Genomic DNA, 14619 nt, shown 5'->3' on the forward strand with positions numbered 1-14619 from the left:
ATGAGCTTAAAAACACAAAACAAACACACACACACACACACACACACACACACACACACACACACACACACACACACACACACACACACACACACACACACACACACACACAGTAAACACAATGTAGGAGAGTAAGCTACCTGTGATGTGGGGGTGGATGAAGAGTGAATCCTATCAATGTGCTTAAACACTAAACATGATTTATGTCATTACGTCGGTTTGAACATGGAGGTGCAGTATCAAGCAGCAGCAAAAGTTTTCATTGTCAAAGTCAAGACATTGAAAAGGACAACAAAAATATCACATGGACTTGAAGGAGGACTTTGTGGCAAAAGTGATTCAATTTTGGGAGTTTATGCGCAATGAGATGAACACATCAGTAGTTGAACTGACCATGTTAACTGGCGACTTTCAGCTGAATGTGACGTGGTTGCTCATAGTGACGGCAGCTGTTGAAAACACCAAGAGAACATGTAGGTGTCCTTGAAAATTCCTCATTAATTTTACTTTCATTACAAGTTAAATAAATATTTGTCAGATTATTTTTGTCTTACTAAGTCTTTTGTCTTACTTTTGTCTTACTAATGAAACTGTGTCGCCAGCAAGAAGCATTCACCTTTCTTAAAGTTAGTTTGAGTGTGTTGAAGTATCTGACATTACTGTTAGTAGAAAATGTGGACCAACTACTAACCTGCTTTGATTATTGAGGTATACATCCATGGCTTTGATACTTAAGAATCAAATGTTGTGGTAGCTGTTGACAAGATTAGATGGCCAGTGTAAAAACACTATGGAATATCAGTAAGTCATATAGCCTATATTTAATACACAATTTATCAAACTGTCTTATTGTGTTATCAATGTCTTTTATATGTTGCATAGAGGCAACATTTCTTATTTTTTTCTGAAATTAGTCTCTTTAAATGTTTGCTTGTTTGTGAGAAAACGCTGCATCTCGTTGCAGTATCCCACATTGATGGTCACAGGTTAAACTGGTGGCTACAGGAAGTGCAACCTCCACACAGTTTGCACACAACATATGCTCCTGCACAGTGTGAGTCCACAGTCCAAAACATCTGTAGCCCCAGGGCCTATAGTAATGTTAAAGCACCCCTGATGCTGATAAATAAGGAAATGGCAATCACACTTGGGACATTTTGCAATGTATTTTTACATTCTGCTGATGATGGTAGAGTTTCTGAGGGCAGCAGTCTGTTCAGTATTCATTACCAACCTTTATAAACTTAAAATATAAAAAACATACTATATCTAACATTTAAAAATACCTTTTGTGTGCCAGATATTTTGTATAGTAAAGCCCTATCAACACAGGGTGTTTAGAATTCCAAATGTTAATATGAACATGAATGCAAATTCAAAGACGTGGTTTAACCTCTTACCAAACACTTCATCTTGTGATTCAGGTTCTGCTGCTGTTGCTGTTCTCTGCTCTGCTTCAGGTTCAGGCGACGAAGCCTTTAATAGGAACACAAAAACAGATTGAAGAGGTGAGGTGCTGAGGTGCCATGGCAACAGAGCAAAGACAGAACAACAGATAGAGAGAGAGAGACAGTGTGGGAGAGACAGAGATAGTTACTCCTATTTAGGCTTTTAGCTTTATAATTACAGCAGAATTACACTCAGACCCATTCATTTAACATTCAAAAGAAGAACAATTTTTGAATGACATACTGTACACATTGAGATTTGCCCATTTTAATCCCAGTTCTAAAATCTATATGTTTCATCAGCTGTATTCATCAGGATTTTTACACAAAATCTTTCTTATGTGGTTAGACAAGGACTTTATTTGTTTTATTTAACTTTCACTTGTTCATTTGTCATATTGTAAATATTTATTCAGGATAGATATGCAAAATTATAAAATATATTTTAATTAATGTTATAATGTTGCCAATATTAGACTAGAAAAAATGTTCTTGGATTCATTTATTTATCATTTATGGTAAATTGTCCATCCTCAAAACTAAACTTACTTGTCCTAACCCATTTCAGCATTGAACAGTATGAAAGAGAGAGAGACTTTGGTAATGGATTTAAAGCAGTCAGACAGTCTTTGGCTGTTGTCAGTACTGTTGGGTAGACAGTGGAGGGAAAGCAGGACGTCAACACCCACAGCAAGTCCATGGTGTCATTCATAAAAAATGATTAAACATAGAACTAAAACAGTTGCAGTTTATCGATATTTGGTGTGTCACATTCGCTTGAAAGTTTGGACAAAACCACAATGTGATGTGACAGTGGCTGACCCAAGCTAACATGGAGGAAACAGGGTGTATATTACATCATTAGGTGTTATAATAAAAACAAGGTACACCTGTCTTATCAGACCTTTTAAGTATCGATTCAGCTGAAACTGCCTGTCAGCTCTTGTTTGATTCAGGCTGTTTGAACACAGGAAGTCATACCTTAAGCATTATGCATGCTGAACTGTTATACCCTCCTGCGTCACTGGGTCAGACAAACTCATCTCCCATGTCATTTCTAACAAGTTCCTGTGTCTTGTTTATTTCTTTAGCCATTCATCACAAGTGAGGTTACTTGTTTCTTTTTAGAAATTGGTTCCAAAGGCACAATATACCTGCATCTTGAATAAATCCTCTTATGAATTTCCTCCTCCTCCTCCCCAATGACAATGTACAACTTACATCCCCAGGTTCACTACCGAGTGGATTTGCCAGCATGGGGAATCAACACAAGCATTCAAAATCTGTGGGCACACTGCTCACCATTAAATGAGAATACAGAGAATTGCACCTGTGTCACAGTCCTGTCAACTGAGAGGAGGTGTACAAGTGTGGTGGGCAAGCATTTACCAATGCAAATCACATAAAGGTCAACGAGTGCCATGCTTTTGAAATGTTCTTTGTCCTTTCAACTATGTAAACAAATGAGATTCAGATTCAATAATAGATTGTGGATGTCAGATTGTATGTAGTTGTATACAGTGGATTATGTATTTGGCAATACTGGTCTCATGCCAATATAGTACATTCAACTGATTCAAACTAGAAGAGTAAAGTATAAGAATAAAGAAAATATGTAAGAGTTCTCCAAAGGTTTCTTATGTTGGTTAAGAGGAGATTCTAGATGACAGCAGTACAAAGACAAACATGGACGTTCTCAGACATTTTTTAGAATGACTATAAAATACATTGGTCAATGTTGAATAATACGTTATCTGACGCACTATGTATTATTCAGAATAGGGTAGTTTTAGCCTGCTAATTATGTGATCACTTGAGAGCTGCTCATAACGGTTACTATCAAACTTAGCTGTAGGTATGAACGTAAGATGCTTGATAAATGTGTGTTGTTCTTAACTTTTAGTTAACAACTTTCTTTACTCCTAATTTGTCTCCTTAGAGCATTCTTACATGTAAGATTCTTAGAAGTTTGGTCAGTGCAGGCCCTGAGCTGTGGCATCTGAGATAATGAACACAATGGCAAAACAGCTGGACGCTCAAAGGCTGATCAGGCTAACATTGGTGAAGTCCCTCCACTGATGTTATTGTGGGAGCAAGATGAAAGCAATAGACAGAGACAGAGAATAAGAAAGAAAAGACAAATTGTACATGGATTTTTGTGCATTGATAAACCTTATCACAGCATTCCTACAGTCTGGCATCAACATTTCTTTTCCATCATTAAAGCATTCAGAATTCAGCCTTAGTTGGATTTTGTCCACATACACCCACATGCATAGACACAGCTGTCTTATCTCTCTCTTCAGCCTTGCACTTTTTGTAAGTGTAGATAATTAGCAATGCAAAACAACAAATCTAGATTCCAGGAAATGAGACACTGGTGTTTGCTGCACTGATTTCTCTGGATGCTGAGGCCACTCATATGATTATACTTGCACATAATGGGCTTTTAGCCCTTTTTGAATTTTAGAAAACAAAAAATTTGTAGCTTGACATAAGTGAAATAGTAAAAATATGAACACTGTTCTGCTTCTTCATTTAATTTAGTATTTAAATTTTAGGCACTTAAAAGGGAATTTTTTCCTCAAACACCCAGTTTTTAACTCTAACTGCAGGGCACATACACTTATACTACCAGTAGCTTGTTGCTACTAAAATGATTACCATTCTCCTCTACTGTATCTGGTCCTGATTATTAACATGTGGCGTGGTAGGAGGAAATGAAAAAGAAAGAAAAATATCTGGCCAATTTCTCCAAGTAGACTAGAGCAGCATCTCAATGTCGACCTTGGGCAGCAGCTGTCAGTGTGACTTCACACCTACTCGCCACTGGTCGCTTATTAAATATAGCTCTTGTTGAGCTTCCATAGAGGTTGGCGACAGAGACAGTGAAGCATCACCTTACCCTAGGGCATGTAAAGCAGATCATGAAAGCAGCTCAATAAGGAACACACTTGCTATTCTCTGCCCTTAAATCTATGTTTGTGAGTACCTTTTTTGTGAGAATACTTATTTGTTTGATGGGTGTCTTAGACTATCACACTTAGCCATGATGGCTGTTGCTTCAGCTCCACTCAGCCCAGTGATCCCCATTCAATTGTAGAGTACTGGACGGGGTTCAATATATCTACAATATGTCTAAGTACTCCTTATTTTGGAGTAGTGAGACAGGAGAAGAGAGCAGTGACTTGACCACCTTTCAGGGCTTGGTTGATTTGAGACTTTCAAAGGAATCTAAGCTCCTCTTTCTATCCGCGGCTGGGTGATAGCTGTGCCCTTCAGTGTTTCGTCCTGTCCACTCTTTAGATATGGAAGACAAGTGGAGCATGCACACCTCATCTCACCTTTTCACTAAGATTTAAAAAGCAATAGACACAGTGGAGTCTCTGTAGCTCTACCTTCAATATGCAAGTTTTATACTGTAATAATGTTCATCAAAAATCAAAAGGACAATCAAATATCTCTAACATTCATCAGTTATTAGAGCTGTAAGGAAGTCAATTTACCCAATAAAGGCCAAACTGCCATAGGGCAGTAAGATAACATCCAGGAACTGAGCAGTGCAAGTAGTTCAAGTCTTTTGAAATGTTCTGTAATATATAACTCAAATAACAGGCAAAACAGTGAGACAGAATACCACATACAGAATGAGAGGTTGGCAGATTTATGGCTTAGTTCCACATTTTTTCCAATCCAAGCATGAGTATATGCATGGTCAATAACCTGAAGTGTAACTTGAGCTCTAAAACGTCACTGAAATGTAACTGTTCCAGCAACTGACAGTATATTCAAGTTTCACTTTCATAGTTAAAACAGCCTAGCAGTGGTATTCTGGCTAAAATCAAACAGAGTACAAATCAAGAAAGACTTGGGATGGGAAGAGTGTAGTTATGATTCAGATGTGACTTTTTCTCCGGTCAGATCTCACACAGAGGAACAGGAGTGACAGGAACAAACCTGCTGAGCTGATCACAATGCAGCACTCTAATTGAGTACGACTTTAGATAGTTTCTGAAGGCTGGTGGTCCTCTAGCTGAGCCTCAAGCTCCCTCATCTGGAGACTTCAGTCTTTAATTCAGCAGTTTCAGTAACAAGACTCTATCAAATTCAGATACAAAGTAGCAAATGAAAGGAGGACTGACAAAGAAACATCTAATTGTGAGGTAACACTGTAACCTAATCTCTTCAACATGTTTGATTCTGAGCTGTACAACCACCCATAGATCCTCTGTACAGCATGCACTAACTCCTTCACATTTATAATCTAAAGCCCTTTTTCTGCAGGATTTAATCAGGTAAGTCTAACGTGTTACTTTTAATTCTATCTGGTGCAACCATGTCTGTGACAGTGTTCAGTATTTAATTGATTTTCTTTGTAGTCGTTGGTGTTCTGATAATTCTAGTGCTTCAGCTCATTTACATGTGATCTAAGTGTAGTGGTAATTTTTCCCAAATGCATTTCCCCAAAGAGCATCAAAATTTATTTTTTTCCTGGCAAAAAGGAAAACAGACCACCATGACATGAATGTGACCTGGGAGGCTGGTGCTCATTTAATCAAAAACATATTCATCTACATTCCTTACTAGGAGGCAGTAAGGTGAACACACTTAAGTGAAGGAAAACGTCATTCTCAGATACCATCAATTACTTATTAATGCAGTCCAGTATAATGCAAACAGTAGCAATGCATAGTATTTAGAAACAAGTGTATTAATTTATTGGAACCCACCTTTGCTTAATGCACCTTGTCTAATTCTCCTTCAGTTAGTGATTTTCTTGTATTTCCCCTAAATGAACCGAACCTTAACTAATGATGTGATGGTTGCAATTTTGAGTTGTTTTTCAAGTCTAGTTGAAAGCTACTGTAGGCCCTTTACTGAAAATGCAATAAGTATTTGGCTGCACTGCATTCTGGTCTACTGAGGTTACTCTCAGTGGAGAAATTTGTATTGCCGTCTTTGCTGCAATGGATTTATCTCTGATTGCTCAGTATCAGTAGAAAATGGCAAGTCTAGAAAAATAATATGCATTATGAATTCAAGGCCTTGATACTGGTGATGCAGCGATTAACCAATTTCACTATTAACCGCATTTAAAACGTCACGGTTTTGTAACCATTAAGGCTCAGCTACACCAAATGTTTCTGTTCTCACTTTAAAAAAAGGGACAATATAGTATGTTATTTTTCTATGAACAGTGGTTGTACTATGAGGAAGATTAAACAAAACTAGACAGTTGTGTTAAAAAAAAAAATGTCCACAGGCGCAACCAGCAAACTGCAGGCAGAACCTGCTGTACCAGCTTAAAATGCCATGCTGCAACAAGTTCAGGTACACAAAGTTACACATGTTGTCATGAGAGCTACTCCCCTGATTTGTGTTTCAGGGGGGCTACAGTAGCTAAAGGAGACATGTTCAGCGTCTTGCCCAAGGACACTTTGACATGCGGACTGGAAGAGCTGGGGATCGAACCGCAGATCTTCTGATTAGTGGACGACCTGCTCTACTTCCTGAACCACAGCCGCCCCCAAACTTACAGCACCTGGTACTTGCGGGCAGTCTCCCATCCAAGTACAAACCAGGCTCAACCATGGATGTATAAAGAGAACTGGATATAGTGTCAGAGGCGGGGCCCCGTTCATTCCTATGAAAGTTGCTCAGTGGCGCATGAAGCCAAAAAAGTTCGACTTTCGTGTATAAAATTACCAGGATCTTCCGGGATCATTGGGCCCATAGAGCAAGCGCACTAGTGACTTTTGCCGGCTACTTCTGGTTTAGCCCTCCCGCTAACTTGAATGGGGATAAAACAATTCAATCGTGTGGCTCTTTTAGGCTTTTGAAATTTGATTGGACCAAATGAATCAAATTCTGATAGTGAGACAAGTCATTTTGCGAGGGTTGTGATGCTCAAAAAAATGTATCTGCTGATTTACGGACATCTCTTTCACAATGTAAGTTTATGGAAAAAAGTCTTTTTGGGCCCAATAGCGTCACGTGACGTTGTAATTACATGGTTTGGCTGCTATGTCAAATGGCCTTGGGCCCAACCCTGCTTAGCTTCTGAGATCAGATGAGATCGCGCGCACCCCGGGTGGTATGGCTATAATGAAATGACCGTTAATGAAGCACTGAGTTGGTAGGGAATTAAACATAAAAGTGTCACAATCAACAAAGTAGCTGTGAGCAAAGAGTTGGGCTTTCAGTGCAAAAGGAGCACTGCACCGTTTATAAAGTACCACTCACCAAAATAGCATGTAATCCCCTCAAGGGCTTCAGTGCAACCAGTTACACCCTGTTGCTTCCTCCCATTTGCATTGAGTAAATGCTAGGTATAGTAGGTAAATATGCTAGGCGCAAAAGACTAACTTAACATTAGGATCTTGTAGACTTCCAACTGCATTTCAGTGATCAATAATACGTGCATAAGAGATGTTCTCAATTTCTGTCTTTCATTTTTACTAAAACTGCATTTTTTCTCAGTCTATAATTGTTGCATCCCTACTTGATACCACATCCTGCTGATGTCTGAGATTGTATAAAAATCGAATCATTTCACTGTAGCTGAGCAGGAAATGTCTCAACATGGTATGTCTCATAGTCTATGGTTGACCAGTAATCTACACAAACACAATTAGGCCAGAAATTCAAGGTACACTGCAAAAAGTTTTTTAAATAGTTTTTATGTATTTGTAAGTTGCATTTTGTTCCCTTTAGTGTCAGTCCAGAGAGTAAGATCATACAAAATGCAATTTAAAATGACTGCAATGAAAAAATATTTGTAGGACTGCAGTGAAAGTGACTGTCTACTGCTCATTTATTTACTGAAGAATTTATAGGCTTTGCACGCAGTGACTGCGTGCCTCTGTCTGTAATTCAGTGCAATACACAGCATCCAGAGAAAGAGAAGCAGGGTTTATGTTTCCTTGTTATCCTGTCATCTCTCCTATCAATGGAATGCACTGTGGTCCTAATTTAAAGTGCTTTAGGGATTTTAGTTGTTCCAAAAATATTATAGTGTGCACTAACCAGCATAGAAATATTAGCATTTAGGAACATCTGAGCAAACGTTGTGCCTCTGTTTCTACTAAACTATCCAAAGCACTGAGTAGCAGGGCCAGCGTTATTATACTGTAATTCTAAGTGGGATTTAAAGCTCTGAAATGTCAGCAATGTGAACATTTCAGACAGCTGAAAGACAAACATTTTGTCAGAGCCACTGTTCAGGTTTTACAAAGGAGGTATGGGTACATTTCACCCTTCTTGTAATGATAAGGGATTGGGAGAGGGATCACGACTCAGACAACAGCACCTAAACACAACCTGCCTTATTCTGTCACGCTCTGTTCCTGTTTGACTGTCACTATGACAACTGGCTATTTTGCCAGACCTTTAAATTGACTTTGATGTCACCATAATCAAGCCAAAAGGAAGGGGGAAAACAAATGATAGACTGACAGATATGCAACATAATAATCAAGCTAAATAAATTATGCTGTTTTAGTGCAACACACTGCCATGATGCCTCTCTTGGCAGCTTTGCACTTGACAAATTAATCCACTTTTCTTTCTCCTGCTCTTCTCTCTCAAGAGTGTGCTTTGCAGGCAAAGGAAACAAATCATCTGCGGGCTGAGCCATCAGCCTCCCCACTGGTTTGGACTCCCCTTTGAATGAACTGATTCATGTACTGAATGGCTGTTTTCACAGTATCAACTGGGATGTTTTTAAAGATTCTTGTACTGACTTAGATAAACTGACTTTCACTGTATCAAGCTACATTACCTTCTGTGAGCAAATGATTATTCCCAGGAGGACAATTACATTGTACCCAAATAATAAGCCCTGGGTCAGTAATTCCCTCAAGAATACTCTCAATCAGAAAAAACTAGCTTTCCACCAGGGTGACATTCACCAACAAAGAGATGCTCAAAAGTTGGTGAAAAAGGAAATAAAGCTGGCCAAAATATGGTTTAAAGACAAGAGAGACAATGAACTTCAGAATGGCAATTCTTGCTCTGCCTGGAGGGGAATCAAATCTATGGTGGGTATTCAGGACAAGAAAAAAGGGGTGTTTAAGCCTCATAAGTCTGACTCTATCCTGGCAGAGGAGTTAAACCAGTTTTACTTGCGATTTGATTCCCATGATTTTAGCAATGACCTGGCCGAATTTAGAGTTGCAGTCAGATTCAGATTGATGACATGGACATCTGGAGAACTCTTGGAACACACAACCTGACTGCATCAGCGGCTGGCTGCTTAAAAACTGTGCTTTTTCCTTGTGTGGCATTTTCATATGTATTTTCCAGCTCTCTTTACCACAGAATAAAGTTCCCATGTTATGGAAAGAATCCATTGTTGTTCCAGTGGCCAAGGTTCCATCACCAAAGGTGTTGAATGATTATCGCCTCATTAGTTATGAAAGGTCTTAAACAAATTGTGAAGAGGAGCTTACTGGCCAGCGTAATTGACCCAGTCCAATTTATCAATCAAGCAAGGAAGGGGGTATAGGATGCCACAGCAACATTGCTGGATTTTGTTATTGGGCACCTGGAAGGCAAGAGGACGCAAGTACACTTGTGCCTGGCTGATTTCTTGTCAGCTTTCAACTGCTTGCAGCCATATATTCTAGCTCGCAGGCTTTCTGAAATATCTGGCATTGACTTTGGCACTTCATGTTGGCTGGTCGACTTCTTGACAGTGAGGTCACAGAGAGCCTGTGTTAATGACAATGATGTGTTCTACAGGATTACCCCAGGGGTGTGTTTTGTCGCCCTTGTTATTTGTGCTCTACACCAATGACTGCCAGAGTATGTTTGAGTACAGGTTCATAATCAAGTTTGCTGATGATTTGATGATTGTCAGCCTCCTGCAGGACCATGAGGTGGGCCATGGTCCAGCCTTGGACAATTTCATCAAATGGTGTGATGACTCATACTTGCAAGTCAATGTCTCTAAGACAAAAGAGATGCTTGTCAACTTTCGCCGAAACCCTCCTGTCACGGTACCTACTTTTATCAATGGCATAGCTGTGGAGACAGTGAGACAATATAGGTACTTGGGCACAATCCTGGATGACAAAATGACTTTCGATGCCCTTACTGACTCCATCTGCAAAAAGGCCAATCAGAGACTGTTCTTCTTAAGAAAGTTGAGAGGTTGTAACATTGACAGATTGCCTTTGAAAATGTTTTTTTCATCTTTTATTGAGTCAATTTAACTTTTGCAATGATTTGTTGGTTTTGCAACCTCAGTATAGTTAACACAAATAGGCTGGGAAAGATTGAGTGATCTTGGCCATATTTATCAAGTTAGCACTATTTGGAGGGCAAAGGCCTTCCTGGTGGACCCTCAACACCCTCTTCATGCAGAATTTTGACTCCCTAGGAGGGCCAAAGTAAACAGATGTCTTTTTATTTATTTTATGAAGCGTACTGGTTGTGTTGATTACTGTTTGTAAACCAAATTGCCCCTTGAGGACAATAAAGACTATCCAATCCAACCCAATCGTATCCAGTCCAATCCAATCTAATCCAATCTTTTCTCCCATACAATCACTCCACCCATTACATGCACCAGCCAGGTAGCTATACATACTATAAACTAGACTGTACAGGCCCACAGCCTCAGTTGCTGACATTGGCGAGTGCTTTTATCCCCCATATTTTCTTTTATTTTTTCTTTCCCCCTCTCCTTGCTCACAGTATGGGTTAGGTCTACTATAACCAAGCTCACAATCTCTTCAAATCTGATCGCAGCTTCACCTGTAATGGCCCAAACTCATTATATCTGCTGTAATTTTGAAAAGCTGTGACAAAAGGACTTAAGCAAGGCTGGGGTTAATTACATGATGTCATTAAATTACATTACTGTCCCAGTTTAAGTCTGATCCTCTCACACCTGGCATACAGGACCAGTGTCTTGGCCTTTAATGTATGCACTTGCAGAGCTGAAAGATGAGCCAAAAAAATCTCTCAAACACGTTTGCTCTATTTAATTACAGGACTATTAGAGGCAAATCATTTCTGTCAAGTACTAAACCTGGAGGACAGCAGAGCACCTTGCTTCCCAGCCAAATTAAAATGCCTATTGCGAGGTGCTTGATGACTCGGTTTGTTATGAGGGCTACAGAAGAAGAGACTCCCTTAATTTGCACTAGACCTTAAGACTTATGTCATATGTAATCATACTTTCTTTTTAAAGGATTTATTTTCCCACCTCAGTGTCTAAACTCACTGATCCATCCTGATTCTATCAAGTGCAATAATCATTGAAGGGTACCCATCCCTACGGATCTGCCCACCTGCTGACTAAACAAAGTCCTGTAACTGCAGCAAGCATAACCCATCAGCCAGCATAATGGCTCCCTGTTACACACTTTAATCCAGTTTACTGTTTTAAGCATTAAGATCTCACTCAACAATAATACAAGATGCAAGTCTGCAGAAATATAACCATGAATTTCAAACTCACAACCTACCATTTCTGCACTTCTCATAGAAAAACTGTTTCTAGATGGAATTTGGGTAGTGTGACAGTTTTTTGATGCTGTAGAACTTTGAGGGTGGAAGCTACTGTAGCTGAACAGAGTCCTGGTGATAGCTGGGCCAAAGCTAATGGTTAAATGAGACGTGGACATAGAGAGGGTTTAGTGTCAGCCTTGATGCACACAATCATCTATTTACTCTCTCAGGTTCAAATGGGCTCTCTCATGGAGCACTGTTGCAGCAAGGCTTCAAGGGGTTATTATAGGGCAACACAGAAGAGCCATGGAAACTCATCATGCATTAGATATTGCCATGGCAACACAACTTAATTAAGAGTGGGATGCTGACGGTTGTAGCAAATCAATTGTTTCAAATAAGGTGCACAAAATATTATCTCAAAATTTTTTGCAATTGATCAATGCAGAAACACTAGAAAAAAGCTGGCAACCCCAAATTTGCTCTCAGTCCTGCATGTCCAAAGTCTTCATTTGCTACACTGTGCAAAAGACTGAGATGTAGAATACTGAATTAACCAATCTTTGAAAAAGAGTGCAGGAAGTTTTTTTTTAATTTGCAGTGTACATGATGTGCTCCAGTAATTTAACCTTTACGTCAAAATAATGGATCAATATTAACCTAAAAACAACAGCTTGAAGGCAAAGCCATCAATCCAACATTTGCAAAGTCATCCCCACCTCTTCACTTCTCTACTCTGCACAACAAATGCATTATTCATAGATTACTGCTTCTCAATACATTTGAGAAATGAGTATAAAGTGATGCCTATGGCAGTGTGATTACCACTAAACCGTGATTTGTGATCCAAGTGCTTGAGGTGAGAGTAAGTGCTTGTAACCAAGAACACGGAGGCGGCTGAGAAATAAATCAAATCACTTGTGAACATAAAAAACATTCTGTGCATACTCTTAGAGATGAAATACACCATCTCTGATGAATTTGGTATTTTTCATCTCTGTGTTACATAAGGTCGGACTATTTTATTCTGCACTGTTTAAGCGCTGAATAAAAAAGAGATTTGAGATGCGCATACTGTAACAGTTTGACTGAAGCTCAGTGAAGGTAATAAATCAGTCTGACTGAAGGAGCCTGACAGCTTGTCTACAACAGGATCCAAAGTCTGAGTGATAAAGGACTATTTTTACATTGATAAGGTTGAGAGAAATTCTCCAACACATGCTTCATTCTCAGGTCACATTCAACAAAATACTTACACAAACTCACACTTTGAAGATACTATTATGCCTTTATATAAAAGTGGAACAACCCAAATGGACTCTTACCTTGCTGTCTGTGGGCAACTCCCTCTTTCCTAGATGCTGGCCCATGCTGCTGACAGAGACTGTAAGACAAAAAAGAGAATGAGTTAACACCAGGAGAAGACGGTAAACACCATAATATGTGAAGATTACATACTCACTCCTCCTTATCTAAGCAAGAAGGGCTAGCTCTCAGCCTGTGTGTGAAATTGTATCATCACACCCAGGGATAAAAAGACTGGCATATTTCCATGTTTATTTTCTGGCAATGACAGCATGGAGAAACATGAATATATCAACAATCAGGATCAAGAGTGTCATTCTTGAACATGTCAATTTTGTTGACAAAATATATTTAATTCCTTATTTGGTATTTTGTATTTAGTCTTCTTTATTTTTAGCCATGCAAGTCCATATCTACTGGATGGATTGGCAAAAATTTTGTACAGACATTCATGGTTCCCAGACGATGAATCCTACTGACGTTGGTGATCCCAACTTTTCCTCTAGTGCCAGCATGAGGTTTAGGGCTGCAACTAACAATTAGCCTATTTTTTTATTATTGATTAATCTGTTGATTATTGTCTCGATTAATTCTCGATTAGTTGTTTGGTCTATAAAATGTCAGAAAACGGTGAAACATGTCAATCACTGTTTCCCAAAGCCCAAGATGAAATCCTCAAATGTCTTGTTTTGTCCCGACCATCAGTCCACAACCCAAAGATATACAATTTACTGTCATAGAAAACTGAAGAAAATGGAAAATATTCACATTTGAGAAGCTGGAATGAGAGAATTTGGACACTTTTTTCTTAAAGAATGATTCCAAACAATTAATTGATTATCAAAATAGTTGGTGATTAATTTAATAGTTGACAACGAATCAATTAACTGACTAATTGTTGCAGCTCTAATGAGATTCACATTAATGTTTTTGTGCTATTGTATGGATTGCCTTGACATTTTGTACTGATATTCATTTCCCCCTTGAGATGAATTGTAACTATAGTGATCACCTGACTTTTCATATAGCACCATCATCAGGTTAAATTTTTATTTTTTTCTGATACTTTGGTTCATTACTGTATACTTGTAATACTAATGTGATCTCATCAGCCACAGCTGCACTTAAGTTTGTTTTCAAGCTAACGCACTAGAATAAAAGCCCCTTTAAACTGTGACAAAAGTTGACAATCGTGAGAGAGGTGTAATGAAGTCTTTGGATGTCAATCCAAAATGGAGGTCCTCGATCACACTGTAACACATGTCCACTGTCAGCAGATTTGGAGCTTTTGCCACCAAAGACAGTCGACAATTTGGACCAAATTTTCAGTGTGACTGCTGCTATGACCCACATCTACCAAACAACCAATCAGAATATGACATGAAATGATGCAGAATACACTGGCCAC

General features: G+C 39.0%; 1 protein-coding gene across 1 annotated transcript in view; it reads right to left on the minus strand.

Annotated features, from left to right (window-relative positions):
• The window catches only part of LOC121905341 (myelin basic protein-like), a 67720-nt gene that overhangs the window by 25296 nt on the left and 27805 nt on the right, over positions 1–14619 (minus strand). The window contains exons 2-3 of the mRNA XM_042423534.1: positions 13232–13290; positions 1401–1476 (exon numbers count right to left, since the gene is read on the minus strand). Of these exons, the coding sequence (XP_042279468.1) occupies positions 1401–1476; positions 13232–13276 (121 nt within the window). The 5' untranslated portion in view covers positions 13277–13290. The remainder of the gene's footprint in view (positions 1–1400; positions 1477–13231; positions 13291–14619) is intronic.

This window comes from Thunnus maccoyii, chromosome 10, assembly GCF_910596095.1.
Source record: "Thunnus maccoyii chromosome 10, fThuMac1.1, whole genome shotgun sequence".
NCBI classification, from domain to species: domain Eukaryota; kingdom Metazoa; phylum Chordata; class Actinopteri; order Scombriformes; family Scombridae; genus Thunnus; species Thunnus maccoyii.